The sequence below is a fragment of the Eumetopias jubatus genome, unplaced genomic scaffold (assembly GCF_037043125.1).
Source record: "Eumetopias jubatus isolate StellerSeaLion01/CBP00866 unplaced genomic scaffold, mEumJub1_p1.0 scaffold_1, whole genome shotgun sequence".
Lineage (NCBI taxonomy): Eukaryota > Metazoa > Chordata > Mammalia > Carnivora > Otariidae > Eumetopias > Eumetopias jubatus.
Window position 1 is genome coordinate 117,431,988 of NW_028274807.1, and position 15,106 is coordinate 117,447,093.

Here is a 15,106-nt window from a genome sequence, read left to right on the forward strand (position 1 = left end):
AAATGAAAATGAAAACACAAGTGTTCAAAATCTTTGGGATGCAGCAAAGGCAGTCCTAAGAGGAAAGTATATAGCAACACAAGCCTTTCTCAAGAAACAAGAAAGGTCTCAAATACACAACCTAACCCTACACCTAAAGGAGCGGGAGAGAAAAGAGTAAATAAAGCCTAAACCCAGCAGGAAAAGAGAAATAATAAAGATCAGAGCAGAAATCAATGAAATAGAAACCAAAAGAACATTAGAACAGATCAATGAAACTAGGAACTGGTTCTTTGAAATAATTAACAGGATTGATAAATCCCTGGCCAGACTTATCAAAAAGAAAAGAGAAATGACCCAAATCAACAAATCATGAATGAAAGAGGAGAGATCAGAACCAACACCAAAGAAATACAAACAATTATAAGAACATATTATGAGGAACTCTATGCCAGCAAATTAGATAACCTGGAAGAAATGGATGCATTCCTAGAGATGTGTCAACTACCAAAACTGAACCAGGAAGAAATAGAAAACCTGAACAGACCTATAACCACTAAGGAAATTGAAGCAGTCATCAAAAATCTCCCAACAAACAAAAGCCCAGGGCCAGATGGCTTCCCAGGGGAATTCTACCAAACATTTCAAGAAGAATTAATATCTATTCTTCTGAAACTGTTCCAAAATATAGAAATGGAAGGAAAACTTCCAAACTTATTTTATGAGGCCAGCATTACCTTGATCCCAAAACCAGACAAAGACCCCATCAAAAAGGAGAATTACAGACCAATATCCTTGATGAACATGGATGCAAAAATTCTCGCCAAAATACTAGCCAAAAGGATCCAACAGTACATAAAAGGATCACCACGATCAAGTGGGATTTATCCCTGGCCTGCAAGTTGGTTCAACATCTGCAAATCAATCAATGTGATACAACACATTAATAAAAGAAAGAACAAGAACCATATGATCCTCTCAATAGATGCAGAAAAAGCATTTGACAAAGTACAGCATCCTTTCTTGATCAGAACTCTTCAGAGTATAGGCATAGAGGGTACATACCTCAATATCATAAAAGCCACCTGTGAAAAACCCACAGTGATTATCATTCTCAGTGGGGAAAAACTGAAAGCTTTCCCCCTAAGGTCGGGAACACGGCAGGGATGTCCACGATCACCACTGCTATTCGACATAGTATTAGAAGTCCTAGCCACAGCAATCAGACAACAAAAAGAAATCAAAGGCATCCAAATCAGCAAAGAAGAAGTCAAACTCTCACTGTTTGCCGATGATATGATACTTTATGTGGAAAACCCAAAAGACTCCACCCCAAAACTGCTAGAACTCATACAGGAATTCAGTAAAGTGGCAGGATATAAAATCAATGCACAGAAATCAGTGGCATTCCTATACACCAACAACAAGACAGAAGAAAGAGAAATTAAGGAGTCAATCCCATTTACAATTGCACCCAAAACCGTAAGATACCTAGGAATAGATCTAACCACAGAGGCAAAGGATCTGTACTCAGAAAACTATAAAATACTCATGAAAGAAATTGAGGAAGACACTAAGAAATGAAAAAACGTTCCATGCTCATGGATTGGAAGAACAAATATTGTGAAGATGTCAATGCTACCTAGAGCAATCTACACATTCAATGCAATCTCCATCAAAACACCATCCACTTTCTTCAAAGAAATGGAACAAATAATCCTAAAATTTGTATGGAACCAGAAAAGATCTCGAATAGCCAGAGGAATGTTGAAAAAGAAAAACAAAGCTGGCGGCATCACAATTCCAGACTTCCAGCTCTATTACAAAGCTGTCATCATCAAGACAGTACGGTACTGGCACAAAAACAGACACATAGATCAATGGAACAGAATCGAGAGCCCAGAAATGGACCCTCAACTCTATGGTCAACTCATCTTTGACAAAGCAGGAAAGAATGTCCAATGGAAAAAAGACAGTCTCTTCAACAAATGGTGTTCGGAAAACTAGACAGCCACATGCAGAAGAATGAAACTGGACCATTTCCTTACACCACACACAAAAATAGACTCCAAATGGTTGAAAGACCTAAACATGAGACAGGAGTCCATCAACATCCTAAAGGAGAACACAGGCAGTAACCTCTTTGACCTCAGCCACAGCAAATTCTTCCTAGAAACATTGCCAAAGGCAAGGGAAGCAAAGGCAAATATGAACTATTGGGACCTCATCAAGGTAAAAAGCTTTTGCACAGCAAAAGAAACAGCCAACAAAACCAAAAGACAACCGACAGAATGGGAGAAAATATTTGCAAATGACATATCAGATAAAGGGCTAGTATCCAAAATCTATATAGAACTTCTTAAACTCAACACCCAAAGAACAAATGATCCAGTCAAGAAATGGGCAGAAGACATGAACAGACATTTTTCCAAAGAAGACATCCATATGGCCAATAGACACATGAAAAAGTGCTCAACATCGCTCAGCATCAGGGAAATGGAGTCGGGAAATGACAGATGTTGGTGGGGATGCAGAAAAAGGGGAATCCTCCTACACTGTTGGTGGGAATGCAAGCTGGTGCAGCCACTCTGGAAAACAGTATGGCGTTTCTTCAAAAAGTTGAAAATAGAGCTACCATACGATCCTGCAATTGCACTACTGGGTATTTACCCCAAAGATACAAATGTAGGGATCTGAAGGGGTACGTGCACCCCGATGTTTAAAGCAGCAATGTCCACAATAGCCAAACTGTGGAAAGAGCCAAGATGTCCATCAACAGAGGAATGGATGAAGATTTGGTATATATATATATATACATATATGTATGTATATATATATATGCAATGGAATATTATGCAGCCATAAAAAGGAATGAAATCTTGCCATTTGCAATGACGTGGATGGAACTGGAGGGTATTATACTGAGTGAAATAAGTCAATCAGAGAAAGACATGTATCATGACCTCACTGATATGAGGAATCCTTAATCTCAGGAAACAAACTGAGGGTTGCTGGAGTGGTGGGGGGTGGGAAGGATGGGGTGGCTGGGTGATAGACATTGGGGAGGGTATGTGCTATGGTGAGCGCTGTGAATTGTGCAAGACTGTTGAATCACACAGATCTGTACCACTGAAGCAAATAATACATTATATGCTAAAAAAAAAAAAAGAAGATAGCAGGAGGGGAAGAATGAAGGGGGGGATATCAGAGGGGGAGATGAACCATGAGAGACTATGGACCCTGAAAAAAAAACTGAGGATTCTAAAGGGGAGGCAGGTGGGGGGATGGGTTAGCCTGGTGATGGGTATTAAAGAGGGCACGTATTGAATGGAGCACTGGGTGTTATAAGCAAACAATGAATCATGGAACACTACATCAAAAACTAATGATGTAATGTATGGTGATTAACATAACAATAAAAAAGGGAGAATTCCCATCACATCTGAACAACCAATAGAAGAAGAATAAACTTTTTTTCCCTTTAATGTGAGGAATAGGTTGAAATTGGGGGGTGGAAGTAGGGGTGGGGATGGGCAGGGGTAACTGACTTTGCTGCTATCTGAACAAAGTCAAAAGTTGATCACCCACCCTTTTTTTTATAACCCATATTGAGTCAGAGAGGTGTTTAGTTTTGTTTTGTTTTGTTAAACTGGTACAGGACTGTGAAGGAATATATGTCATTCCAAGTGATAGAAACCTCATCTCCAACAAAAAAAGGGATTTCTTGGTCTTTTTAATTCAATAGTCCAAGGGTAGATTTGCTTCGGGAAAGGCTGAATACAGGTTGAGCAGTGTCGTCAGGACATGGCTTCTCGTTCAGACCACTGTTTCCCATGTGATCACAAGATGGCTAGCAGCAGCTCCCTAGCAGGCATCCTACTTTCTCACACTGTGAAAAGATGGGGGGGTCTTTGTCCCAGCATTTCTTGCCAGGTCCCATTGTATTTCTTTGGCTCTGAATGCACCACACCCATTTCTGAACCAAACATTCTGGCTAGAGAAATGCATTGATTTGAGTCTGTGTCATAGCTGTGTCATAGCTGTGTCATAGCTGTGTCATAGCTGTGTCATAGCTGAATGTTTGTATCCCTCCCCCGACCAAATTCCTACGTTGAAGTCCTAACCTTCAATGTGGTGGTATATAGAGGTGGGGCTTTGGGGAGCTGATTAGGTAATGAAGGTGGAACTTCATGATGGGATTAGTGCCCTTATTAGAGGAGACAGGAGAGAGAGATCTCTGCCATTGTGAGGATACAGCAAGCCGACTGCTGTTTGCAAATCAGGAAGAGGATTCTCACCAGAACCTAATTGACTGACATGACCCTTTGATCTTGGACTTCTCAACTTCCAGAACTATGAGAAATAAATCTCTGTTGTTTTAACCAGGCAGTCTATAATATTTTGTTATGGCAGGCTGAGCAGATTAAGACAGTAGCCAAACCTCACTTTTTGAAAAAGTAAAGATATGAGGAGGGAGCAAAATGTTCCCCATCCCCTATATTTTCTCACATGTTTTCAAGTTTTTGTGGTTATTTGGGTGACAGTGTTTGATAAGATGAGCTGGTCTAGAATGTGAAACAAGTCCTCAGTATAATTAATGATCACTGCCACTGCAGAAAGACCATCTTGTACCACAAGAGCTATGTCTTTTTTAATCCTTTATTTCTATTACTGGCTTTAAATAATGTTTCTGACAAGACTTTGCTTTCTTTCTGTCAACTGTTGGTAAGCAGGTATTGGGCATTATTTGTGGGGCTGTAAATACATTACATGAAAAAATAATGAGTCCTTAAAAAGTCAAGAGAAATGCCTCCAGAGACGTTTACCTAACATGGTGATTTATGTAGGGCTGAGAATGGGGTTTCAGAAACTTACAAATGAAAATTCTGGAACATAAACTAAAGTCTCTTCCAAATGTGTGTTTGTTGTGGCCCCTGGACACATTTCCCTTTTACTTCTAATCTGGAAGTTAGAGAACGTTTTTCAAGCTCAACTTAAATTGTTTAGTTAATGATCTAAGAATAACTCTTGGGAGCATCCGTCTGCATAGCATGTTATTACTCCATTCCTCTGACTGAATTTGATGTATCTATTGTGTTCTCATTGCATAAACTGATCCCTGGGATTAATCATTTTCTTTTTACCAGCTAGAAATTGTAGACATTTAATGGATATACCTACATCAGTCAATTTAATGAGTCTCATTGTCTGGGGTTTGAAATATACTGATCATTCTAATGTTGAAATATAATTGACATTCCTTCTTATTCCAAGCTTCCAAGTTTTCCAAGTTTGTCCCTCCTTCCTGCCTAAGGAAGATAATTTAGCTAAAACTTCTTTTGAAAAGTTTTCAGGGCCTAGGAACTCAAGGGCATCCACTGAGTAATGTCAGAAGAAGCTAAACAGTCTTTGCTTCCTTTCCTATGGTATACCTTAAGCAATCACGTAAATTTCTATGACAAGGAATATTCTATCATCCTAGTAGGAATTGTTCTGTGGAGGATCATGCTGGCTAATAGAACCAGGTGTATCTCTAGCAGCCTTGCCATTGAAAAGGAAGATGGGATGTTGACATGGCTGCCACATCTGTCACTGGGTGGAGAGCCAGGGTAGAGTCAGAGGGCCCGACAGGGTAGTCAGGGGCCTTTTAACCCTCCAGAAGTGGAATACAAGGCCAATGGATGGCCTTCCCAGATACAAGAGGACCATTCACTTACCAAAACAGTTACAAGATATTAAGTGGATTCAAACCTGAGTCATAATTAATGGTTTTTGGTTTCTGTTTTGTTTTCAGTTGTTTGAATTTATGAACTTCTTGGCCGAGAATGTCATCTTCTGTTACATGGGCCTGGCGCTATTCACGTTCCAGAATCATATCTTTAATGCTCTTTTTATACTCGGAGCCTTTGTATCCTTTGAAATACAGAATATGGAGTGATGAGGGAAAAGAGCAAACTACTTACTTTTACTGATTATTCTGTTAAATGGTTAAAGTAATTTCCTCAAGTTTATTGCAAGGCTCAAATTCATGGCAGATATGTAATTTCTAGTAGGAGGGAAAAGATCCTAAGAAATTGGGAACTTTATTAAATGCTTCTGTTTCCAAGATAAGAAATTTGGAAAATACTGAGAGAAATACAGGGGGGAAACTGAAGGAGAATAGAATACTCAAAAAATGAATATTCAAAATATATTTATTTCCTGAATAGTCAAAGTATGTTCTTAAATTATGAATCATTTACGTAAAAATATATCAATCCATTCTTTACAGAGAAATATACTTAATCTGCATTAGAGTGTATCTGAATATAGTCAGGATTATTAAGCTTTAGAAATATTTTCATCACAAGATGGTAAAATCTCTTTTCCAGTGAGGACTTTGAAAATAGGATACACAGAGTAAAGATCAGATAAAATTAGCATTATAGATGTGATTCCAATGTCTTATGTAAGTGTACACGTGAGCTTATTTTAATAAGATTACCCTTTCTTATAAGTAAAAAAACAGATAAAATATAGACCCCCTTTTATTTATTTATTTTTTTAAAGATTTTTTATTTTTTATTAGAGAGAGTACAAGCAGGGGGAGCGGCAGGCAGAGGGAGAGGGAGAAGCAGGCTCCCCGCTCACGGGACTCAGTCCCAGGACCCTGGAATCATGACCTGGGCCAAAGGCAGATGCTTAACCAACTGAGCCACCCAGCCACCCCTAGACCTCCCTTTTAATGCAGAGGACTTTTGTAGCTCTAGGCCTGGGATGTAAGCATTCCCCATTAGGAATGGATGTCTCTTTGATAGGATACTGAGCTGCTATGATTGTCTCCAAGTACAGTTAGCAACTGTTGTCCTTTGGAAAATGGGCAGATGCCCCATCAGATCACAGGCACATGATCCTGACAGCCAGGAGTTGACCGTCTTCTGTAAGCCCTGTTCCAATAAGCATCTGCATTTGCCTTCTGTCCTCTTTTCACTAAACATTCAACTGAACATTCCAATCTCATCCAAAACCTACATCTTAGATGGAAGCTCCCTCTTCCCACATAACTCCATCCCATTTGAGGACAAACTAGAGTCTACAGACTCTCAGGGAAGGAGTTCTGGGTGATGAAAGGGAAGAGATGACTACCACCAGTATTTTTGTAGATTTTAACCTGTAAAGTCTGAACTTTAGCAAAATGCTTCCTAAAGGAGTTGTATTATACATTTAGACAGGCAATTCCTGTCAAAATTAAATCCACTAAGAGAAAAAAAGTAAGTGAAGCATGCCAGATACAGGGAGTATAAACTGATGGAAGGTGAGATGGCAATCATGAGCAGAAGTACATCTATCCTTTCTAACGCGCTGCTTGAGAAGATCATGCCCCAGCCTCTGAACGTTCTCTGCCTCACATTTTGCAGCAGACTTGAGCAAAGAGTCAGTCATCAGCAACATAAATGTGCTGAGAAAATTTACAGTGATTGAAATGGTACAGGGTTAACAATTCTAAACCAGGTAGATATTCAAAGAAAAGCAGAGTTCTCTGCTATTTCTGGAAAGGAATTGACATTTAAGGATGAATTTTGGAAGCAAGTTGGACATACAGGTATTGACATATTTATCCCTGTTTTCTGGGCCATAAAATAGAGAAGCTTAAGAGCATAATAGTTAAAGCTCAAGGATTCGCAGCCTCATTGCAGCAATGTTTTCCTCAATGTTTCCCTGTGCTTCTCTGTAGCTTGCAATTTTTATTGCCAGAGCCTGCAACATATATCCCCTCTCCTTCCTCTTGAATCTGGGCCGGAAACAGAAGATCCCCTGGAATTTTCAGCACATGATGATGTTCTCAGGTATGTGAACTATGTTATGGGCTAGTACTCCTGTTGTCTCACACTTTTACAGCACATGGAAAGCAGCCTCAGGAAATGTAGAGATCTCCTGGTCCTCTTAACACATTGCATTTACTGCTCTTTACCCCATCATACCTAGTACCACACTGATACTCTAAGTTCTGAGAAACAGTAGGATTTCTTTCCAAGAAGAAAATGAAACTAAAGGGAATTTTGTTGGAAAATACAGTATCTGCCAGAAACTGGCATAGAAGAGGTATTCGACTTTCCCTTGACCTATTCCAGATCAATCTTCATATCAGGGAATTTGTACAGTCATTTCACATATTGTGTACTTGAAGATAAATAGTGTATAAGTGGTGCCATCTTTATCCAACGTTAAGACTTCTCCCTAGAATCCCTTTCCTTTCCTATGCAAAACTCCAGGAACTTCCCATAGTTAATACAAAAGTGAATCATATCTAAGTATGCTCAGTTATTAGTTGAGAAAACAGGTATTAATTGCATACTCACCTAGTGCCAAGAGCCGTTCTAAACACTGGTAGGTGTAACTGACAAGTTCTCTGCTCTCAAGAAGCTTGTGTTCTACTTGTTTAAACCATACCTGAAAGCTCCTTTGTCCAAAAGAAAATAAACCAAATGAATTTTCTGACCCTGAACTACTCTGGGAATTGTGATTTCTTTCTGTCCAATCAATTTTCCTACCATCAGTCTTGCCTTATTCAGGGACCTTTTTCCTTACATGCCTTCTGTGTATGAATACACTTACTTACACTCAGGGCACTTCATGGGAATATACGTGAAATTACAATAAACAAACAAACACTCTCAGAATAGAGCAAGCAAATACAATTTGGGGCATGCAGGGGGATATGAAAAAACTGAGGAAACTATCACTTATTAAATATCTACTATTTGCCACTCACTATAGATCAGTTTTATGAAGCAGGTATTAAACCATTTTTTAGGTGGAGAAACTGAGGCTCAGGACCTCAAAGAGGTTATATAACTTGGCCAAGGACAAAAGCATTCCTGAACCCTGAAGTGGTTCAGGAATTCCCAAAGGCGAGAGGAGACTCCACTTTGAACCCATCCAAGTGTCTCAAAATCCATATTTTCAGAAGTAGTACTAGGAGTAAAAGACTTGTTTCACTTTCTGTTGCATTCTAGCCTGTTCTGCACAGTAAAGGTTGGTAGTTTCCAAGTTGAGAATGAGCTATTTAACCAAGTATGAAAAAATGGAGATCCAGAGTTTAAAATTGCCCTTTTGTAGGCTTCTGACAGTGCTTCCCTCCATTTCCAGATACGCTAGAATGAGAGAGTCATAAAGAGGATAAGTTGAACTGGTAGGTGATCTTTGACTTAGAACAGCAATGAACTGTAGAAATAAGTTGATTTCTATTATGGGAAAACAAAAGGCAAGTTTGATCACTTATAAGTAGGAAGTCAGTGCTGGGTTACCCTTTAGTAACTCATTTCTAGGAGCTGGAAAGCACTTTTCCTTCCTTCCCATCAAAACATCAGTAGTTTTACTCTGGAGAATAAATACTCTGGCTTATTTTTAAAACTTAAGTATTAAATTTTAAACAATGCTTTATTTTACAAAAATCACTTTGAGAAAGGTGTGAGGTTTTGAATAGCCATGTTGGGATATGAAGTGTCTACCCAAATGGCCACCTGACTTGATGGTTTCTCCAGGGTCTGGCACCTTCTATGTTTGCTTAGCTGTAGGAATTAAAACTGTGCTAAAAAAACTGAGGCCAGCAATACAGTATGTATGGCCAAGGGATGTGAGGAGGCCCAGAATTTGATGATATCTTTATGATATTCTAAAGCAGAGGGTCAGCAAACTATGGCCTTTGAACCAAATCTAGCCCAACTTTATTTGTAAATAAAGTTGAAACACAGCTATACCCCTTTGTTTACATATTGTCTTGTCTGTTGCATTACAAAGGCAGAGTTGAGTTGTTTCTACAGAAATCACATGGCCCACAAAACCTAAAATCTTTACTATCTGGCTTTGTTCTAAAGCCTCATCACATTAAGGGAGTTGATATCTTTAGTTTAATTCAGGAGAATGCTCGTCGGTTAGTTCCCATCATCATAAAAGACCATCATGCCAAATTTTCAGGACATCTACTACTATATATGATTATAATCCAGAGAATGACACCCATTGTCTTCCATATTGAGCGTCCATGTCATCTGCCAGATATCAGTCACTCATTGTTAGCAGTTCACCAGCTTGACCTCAAGGGTTGCAGTCATCTTGGGCCAAAGTGAGCTTCTTTCTATAGATTTGCCTAGATTTTTGTTTTGTATGCTTTTCACATTGAAGTGAATCTGAACAAAAAAGAGATTGGGTTACTTCTATTTTTAATGCCATCTTAATTACAAATTAATAATATTGATGATATTCCCTGGCATGGTGGAAAAAACATTGGATTTTCCACTAAAAAGCTATCTTCTTAGCTTTAAAATGAGGAAATTGCAATGTTATGTTGTTATATAATGGAATCATAGATGCTCAACTCAAAAGTCACTCTAACCTTTCTAAGACCTTTTTTTAAAATGTTTTATTTATTTATTCATGAGAGTCAGAGAAAGAGAGAGAGAGGCAGAGGCAGAGAAAGAAGCAGGCTCCCCGCCTAGCAGGGAGCCCGATGTGGGACTCGATCCCAGGACCCTGGGATCATGACCTGAGCTGAAGGCAGACGCTTAGCCATCTGAGCTACCCAGGCACCCCCCTTCCTAAGACCTTTTATGAACAATGTTTTGAGACTCAGATCCAGAGCAAGGTAGAATAGGCATTATTAGTCTTTTTCTACAGATTGAAGAGAGAGCCAGAATGAGGGAGACATGGAGATATTGGGTATCTTGCTCACAATCTTACAACCAGTTAGAGAGAAAATGAGACTTGGACCCTAGCCTCTTGACTTTGAATTTAGAGCCTTCTAACCTGCATGGCACTACTTCAGATTTACCTTTAAGGTCATGAGAATAAAAGTTAAATCAAAACTATGCCCTTCCTAACACAGGCCAACCCCAACATGTATAATATGTCTCTCACACAAACCTGATCCTCATCCGTTTCACAATAAATCAAACATGTGGGTGACACCCCTCCCACATCAGTTCAAGTTCTACACTGCACCTACTGACCCCCATCAGAGTATAGGAGGCATCAGGTGAGTTCACCATGTGCAGTGCAGTATTTTCCTTCAAAAAATAATGCTCTAGACTCAGCTTTGATGTTCTGCATGAATTCTGTCATATTCTATTTACTCAGGATCTAAAGTTTTAAATGCATTTGCCAGGAAATAAAGAATTTAAAAGGTCAACTGAAGGTAACATAAGCCAGAGAGAAGGTAAAGAAGCAGATCACATAACATATTGTCTAGCATTTTCTGTGGAAACCAGAAGAGAAAGACAGTCCCTTTAAAGAATATTTGCCTTTGGGGATCCTGGGTGGCTCAGTAAGTTAAGCATCTGACTTTTGATTTTAGCTCAGGTCTTGATCTCAGGGTTGTGAGTTCAAGCCCCACAGTTCAAGCTGGGCATGGAGCCCATTTAAATTTTTTTTTAATATTTGCTTTAGAATATAGCCTAGTGCTTTTAACTATGCCTAGAATTATGACTTTTAGTAGCCCTCTGGAAGACTCTAGTTGTCCATGCTTCAACAATACATTTATATGGAACCTTTCTTTACATAGCTCAAAACATTTTTCAGAGTCCTTTGGAGATGGTGAACAATGACTCTTTATCTAAAATGGGAGTATGTAGCTAATAGGATCCAATAGTACATTAAAAGGATTATTCACTATAACCAAGTGGGATTTATTCCTGGGCTGCAGGGGTGGTTCAACATCCACAAATCAATGAACATGATACACCACATTAATAAAAGAAAGGATAAGAACTATATGATCCTCTCAATGGATGCAGAAAAGGCATTTGACAAAATACAGTATCTTTTCTTGATAAAAACTGTCCACAATGTAGGGATAGAGGAAACATACCTCAACATCATAAGAGCCATCTATGAAAGACCCACAGCTAATATTATACTCAATGGGGAAAAACTGAGATTATTCCCCCAAGGTCAGGAACACAACAGGAATGTCCATTCCCACCACTGTTGTTCAACATAGTACTAGAAGTCCTAGCCTCAGCAATCAAACAACAAAAAGAATTAAAAGGCATCCAAATCAGAAAAGAACAAGTCAAACTTTCACTCTTTGCAAATGACATGATATTCTATGTAGAAAACCCAAAAAACTCCACCAAACAATTGCTAAAACTGATACAGGAATTCAGCGAAGTCACAAGATATAAAATCAATGCACAGGAGTCTGTTGCATTTATATACACTAACAATGAAGCAGCAGAAAAAGAAATCAAGGAATCAATCCTATCTGCAATTGCACCAAAAACCATAAGATACCTAGGAATAAACCTAACCAAAGAGTCACAAGATCTGTACTCTGAAAACTATAGAACACTTATGAAAAAAATTGAGGAAGACAGAAAGAAATGGAAAAACATTACATGCTCACAGATTGGAAGAACAATTATTGTTAAAATGTCTATGTTACCCAAAGCAATCTACACACTCAATGCAATCCCTATCAAAACACCACCAGCATTTTTCACAGAGCTGGAACAAACAATTCCAAAATTTGTACAGAACCAGAAAAGACCCCAAATAGCCAAAGCAATGTTGAAAAAGAAAACCAAAGCTGGAGGCATCACAGTTCCAGACTTCAAGCTAAATTACATCCACGCAATATGGTACTGGCACTAAAACAGATGCATAGATCAGTGGAACAGAATAAAAACCCCAGAAATGGACCCACAACTCTATGGCCAACTAATCTTTGACAAAGCAGGAAAGAATATCCAATGGAAAAAAGACAGTCTCCTCAACAAATGGTTTTGGGAAAATTGGACAGCCACATGCAGAAGAATGAAACTGACCATTCTCTTACACCATATACAAAGATAAACCCAAAATGGATTGAAAAACCTAAATGTAAGACAGGACACCATCAAAATCCTAGAGGAGAACACAGGCAGCAACCTTTTTGACCTAAGCCATGGCAACTTATTGCTAGACACCTCTCCAGAGGCAAGGGAAACAAAAGCAAAAAATGAACTATTGGGACTTTATCAAGATAAAAATCTTCTGCACAGCAAAGGAAACAGTCAACAAAACTAAAATGCAACCTAAGGAATGGGAGAAGACATTCACAAATGAAATATCAGATAAAGGGCTAGTATCCAAAATCTATAAAGAACTTATCAAAGTCCACACCCAAAAAACAAATAATCCAGTTAAGAAATGGGCAGAAGACAATAAACAGACATTTCTCCAAAGAAGACATGCAAATGGCCAACAGACACATGAAAAAATACTCAACATCACTTAGCATCAGCGAAATACAAATGAAAACCACAATAAGATGCCACCTCACACCAGTCAGAATGGCTAAAATTAACAACTCAGGAAACAGCAGATGTTGGCAAGGATGCAGAGAAAGGGGAACCCTCCTACACTGCTGGTGGGAATGCAAGCTGGTGCAACCACTCTGGAAAACAGTATGGAGGTTCCTCAAAAAGTTAAAAATAGAACTACCCTATGACCCAGCAATTACACAACTAGATATTTATCCAAAGGACACAAAAATAGTGATTCAATGGGGCAACTGCAATCCCAATGTTTATAGCAGCAATGAGCACAATAGCCAAACTATGGGAAAAGCCCAGATGAATGGATAAAGAAGATTTGATATAGATATATAGAGATATATAGATACACACACACACACACACACACACACACACACACACACTGGAATATTACTCAGCTATCGGAAAGAATGAAATCTTGTCATTTGCAACGATGTGGATGAAGCTAGAGGGTATTATGCTAAGTGAAATAAGTCAGTCAGAGAAAGACATATGACATATGATTTCACTCATATGTGGAATTTAAGAAACAAAGTGGATGAACATAAGGGGAGTGAAGGAAAAATAAAATGGTATAAAAAGAGGGAGGCAAACCATAAGAGACTCTTAACTATAATAAACTGAGGGTTGTGGGTAGGGGGAGTAATTGGGGGATGGCCATTAAGGAGGGCACTTGATGTAATGAGCACTGGGTGTTATATGCAACTGATGAATCACTAAATTCTACCCCTAAGACTAATTAATACACTATATGTTAACTAAATGGAATTTAAATTAAAAATTTTAAAATAAAATGGGAATATGAACTTACGTACACACTTAGTCATTCACAGTCCTCCAGCTCTTCTTTCAGTGGACATTCATTGACACACTCTTTGGGTAGGTATTGGTCTTGCCCTTAAGAGGTTTGCAGCCTATACAGACCTTGGCTTTGTGTGGCCTAAACTTGGTTCACTAAGACAGTGCACCTCAGGTGGCTCAAAGTCCAGTCAGATAAGAAATAGAACTTTCTGTCTTAGTCAACTACATCTACCATTTAATAAATCCTTTTCCATCATCTTTACCCTCACCTTATGCATACCCTTTTGGCAGTGGGCAGAACAGTTAGCAATGCCTGCCAAATAGAAGTGGATTCGCTTGTAAAGCTAACAAGGCTTAAGCCTCAGTCTTTTCATTCACACGGGCCCCTTCCAAGATCACTAGAGGGCCCTACAAGTGTGTTCTGATGTTGTGTAAAGTTGGCAAAAGGTATTCTTTGTATTATTTTTCCTAAAGAGGGTGCCCAAGATATATAAATTTCACCTCAAGGTGAAAGTCTACAAAGCAATCCAGCTGTTTATCACTCATTACCCGCCAGTGAGTGGGACCTGCAGCGAGCCTTGAAATAAGGGCTTGGAGCTGAGTAGATGATGTTTTTGAGGAAAGCCCACATTGTTCATGGATGACCCCACCACCCCTGCTGCCACCCGCTTCCCCGGCCTCCACCTTTTGCCACTAGAGCCAATTAAACCGAGTGAAGTAACTCTCAGAACCCAGATTGGGTTTCTCACCTAGCACAGACCTTACCCGATTTATTTTGTATAGACTAGTCATCTACACACACAAAGCCTTGGAACCTGAAAATGAGGAATGGTCTCAAGGTCCGTAGTTGTCTCTCTGCCTTGCAAAGCTTTCAATAATGCAAATTCTCTTTTTGGTAGCTAGGTTGCTGTTTAGAGTCAATTAGGGGAAGTTTACCCTGAGACATTTTTAAGGCCTTCTTTAAATTCAAGGCCAGGAGTTCAGAACTGCCTTGGTGTATCGTGTGACACCCAGCACAAAGGGCTTAAGAG

General features: G+C 39.1%; 1 protein-coding gene across 1 annotated transcript in view; it reads left to right on the forward strand.

Annotated features, from left to right (window-relative positions):
• The window catches only part of SLC9A9 (solute carrier family 9 member A9), a 564,530-nt gene that overhangs the window by 319,887 nt on the left and 229,537 nt on the right, over nucleotides 1-15,106 (forward strand). The window contains exons 10-11 of the mRNA XM_028099209.2: nucleotides 5,774-5,887; nucleotides 7,694-7,805. Coding sequence (XP_027955010.1) covers nucleotides 5,774-5,887; nucleotides 7,694-7,805 — 226 coding nt within the window. The remainder of the gene's footprint in view (nucleotides 1-5,773; nucleotides 5,888-7,693; nucleotides 7,806-15,106) is intronic.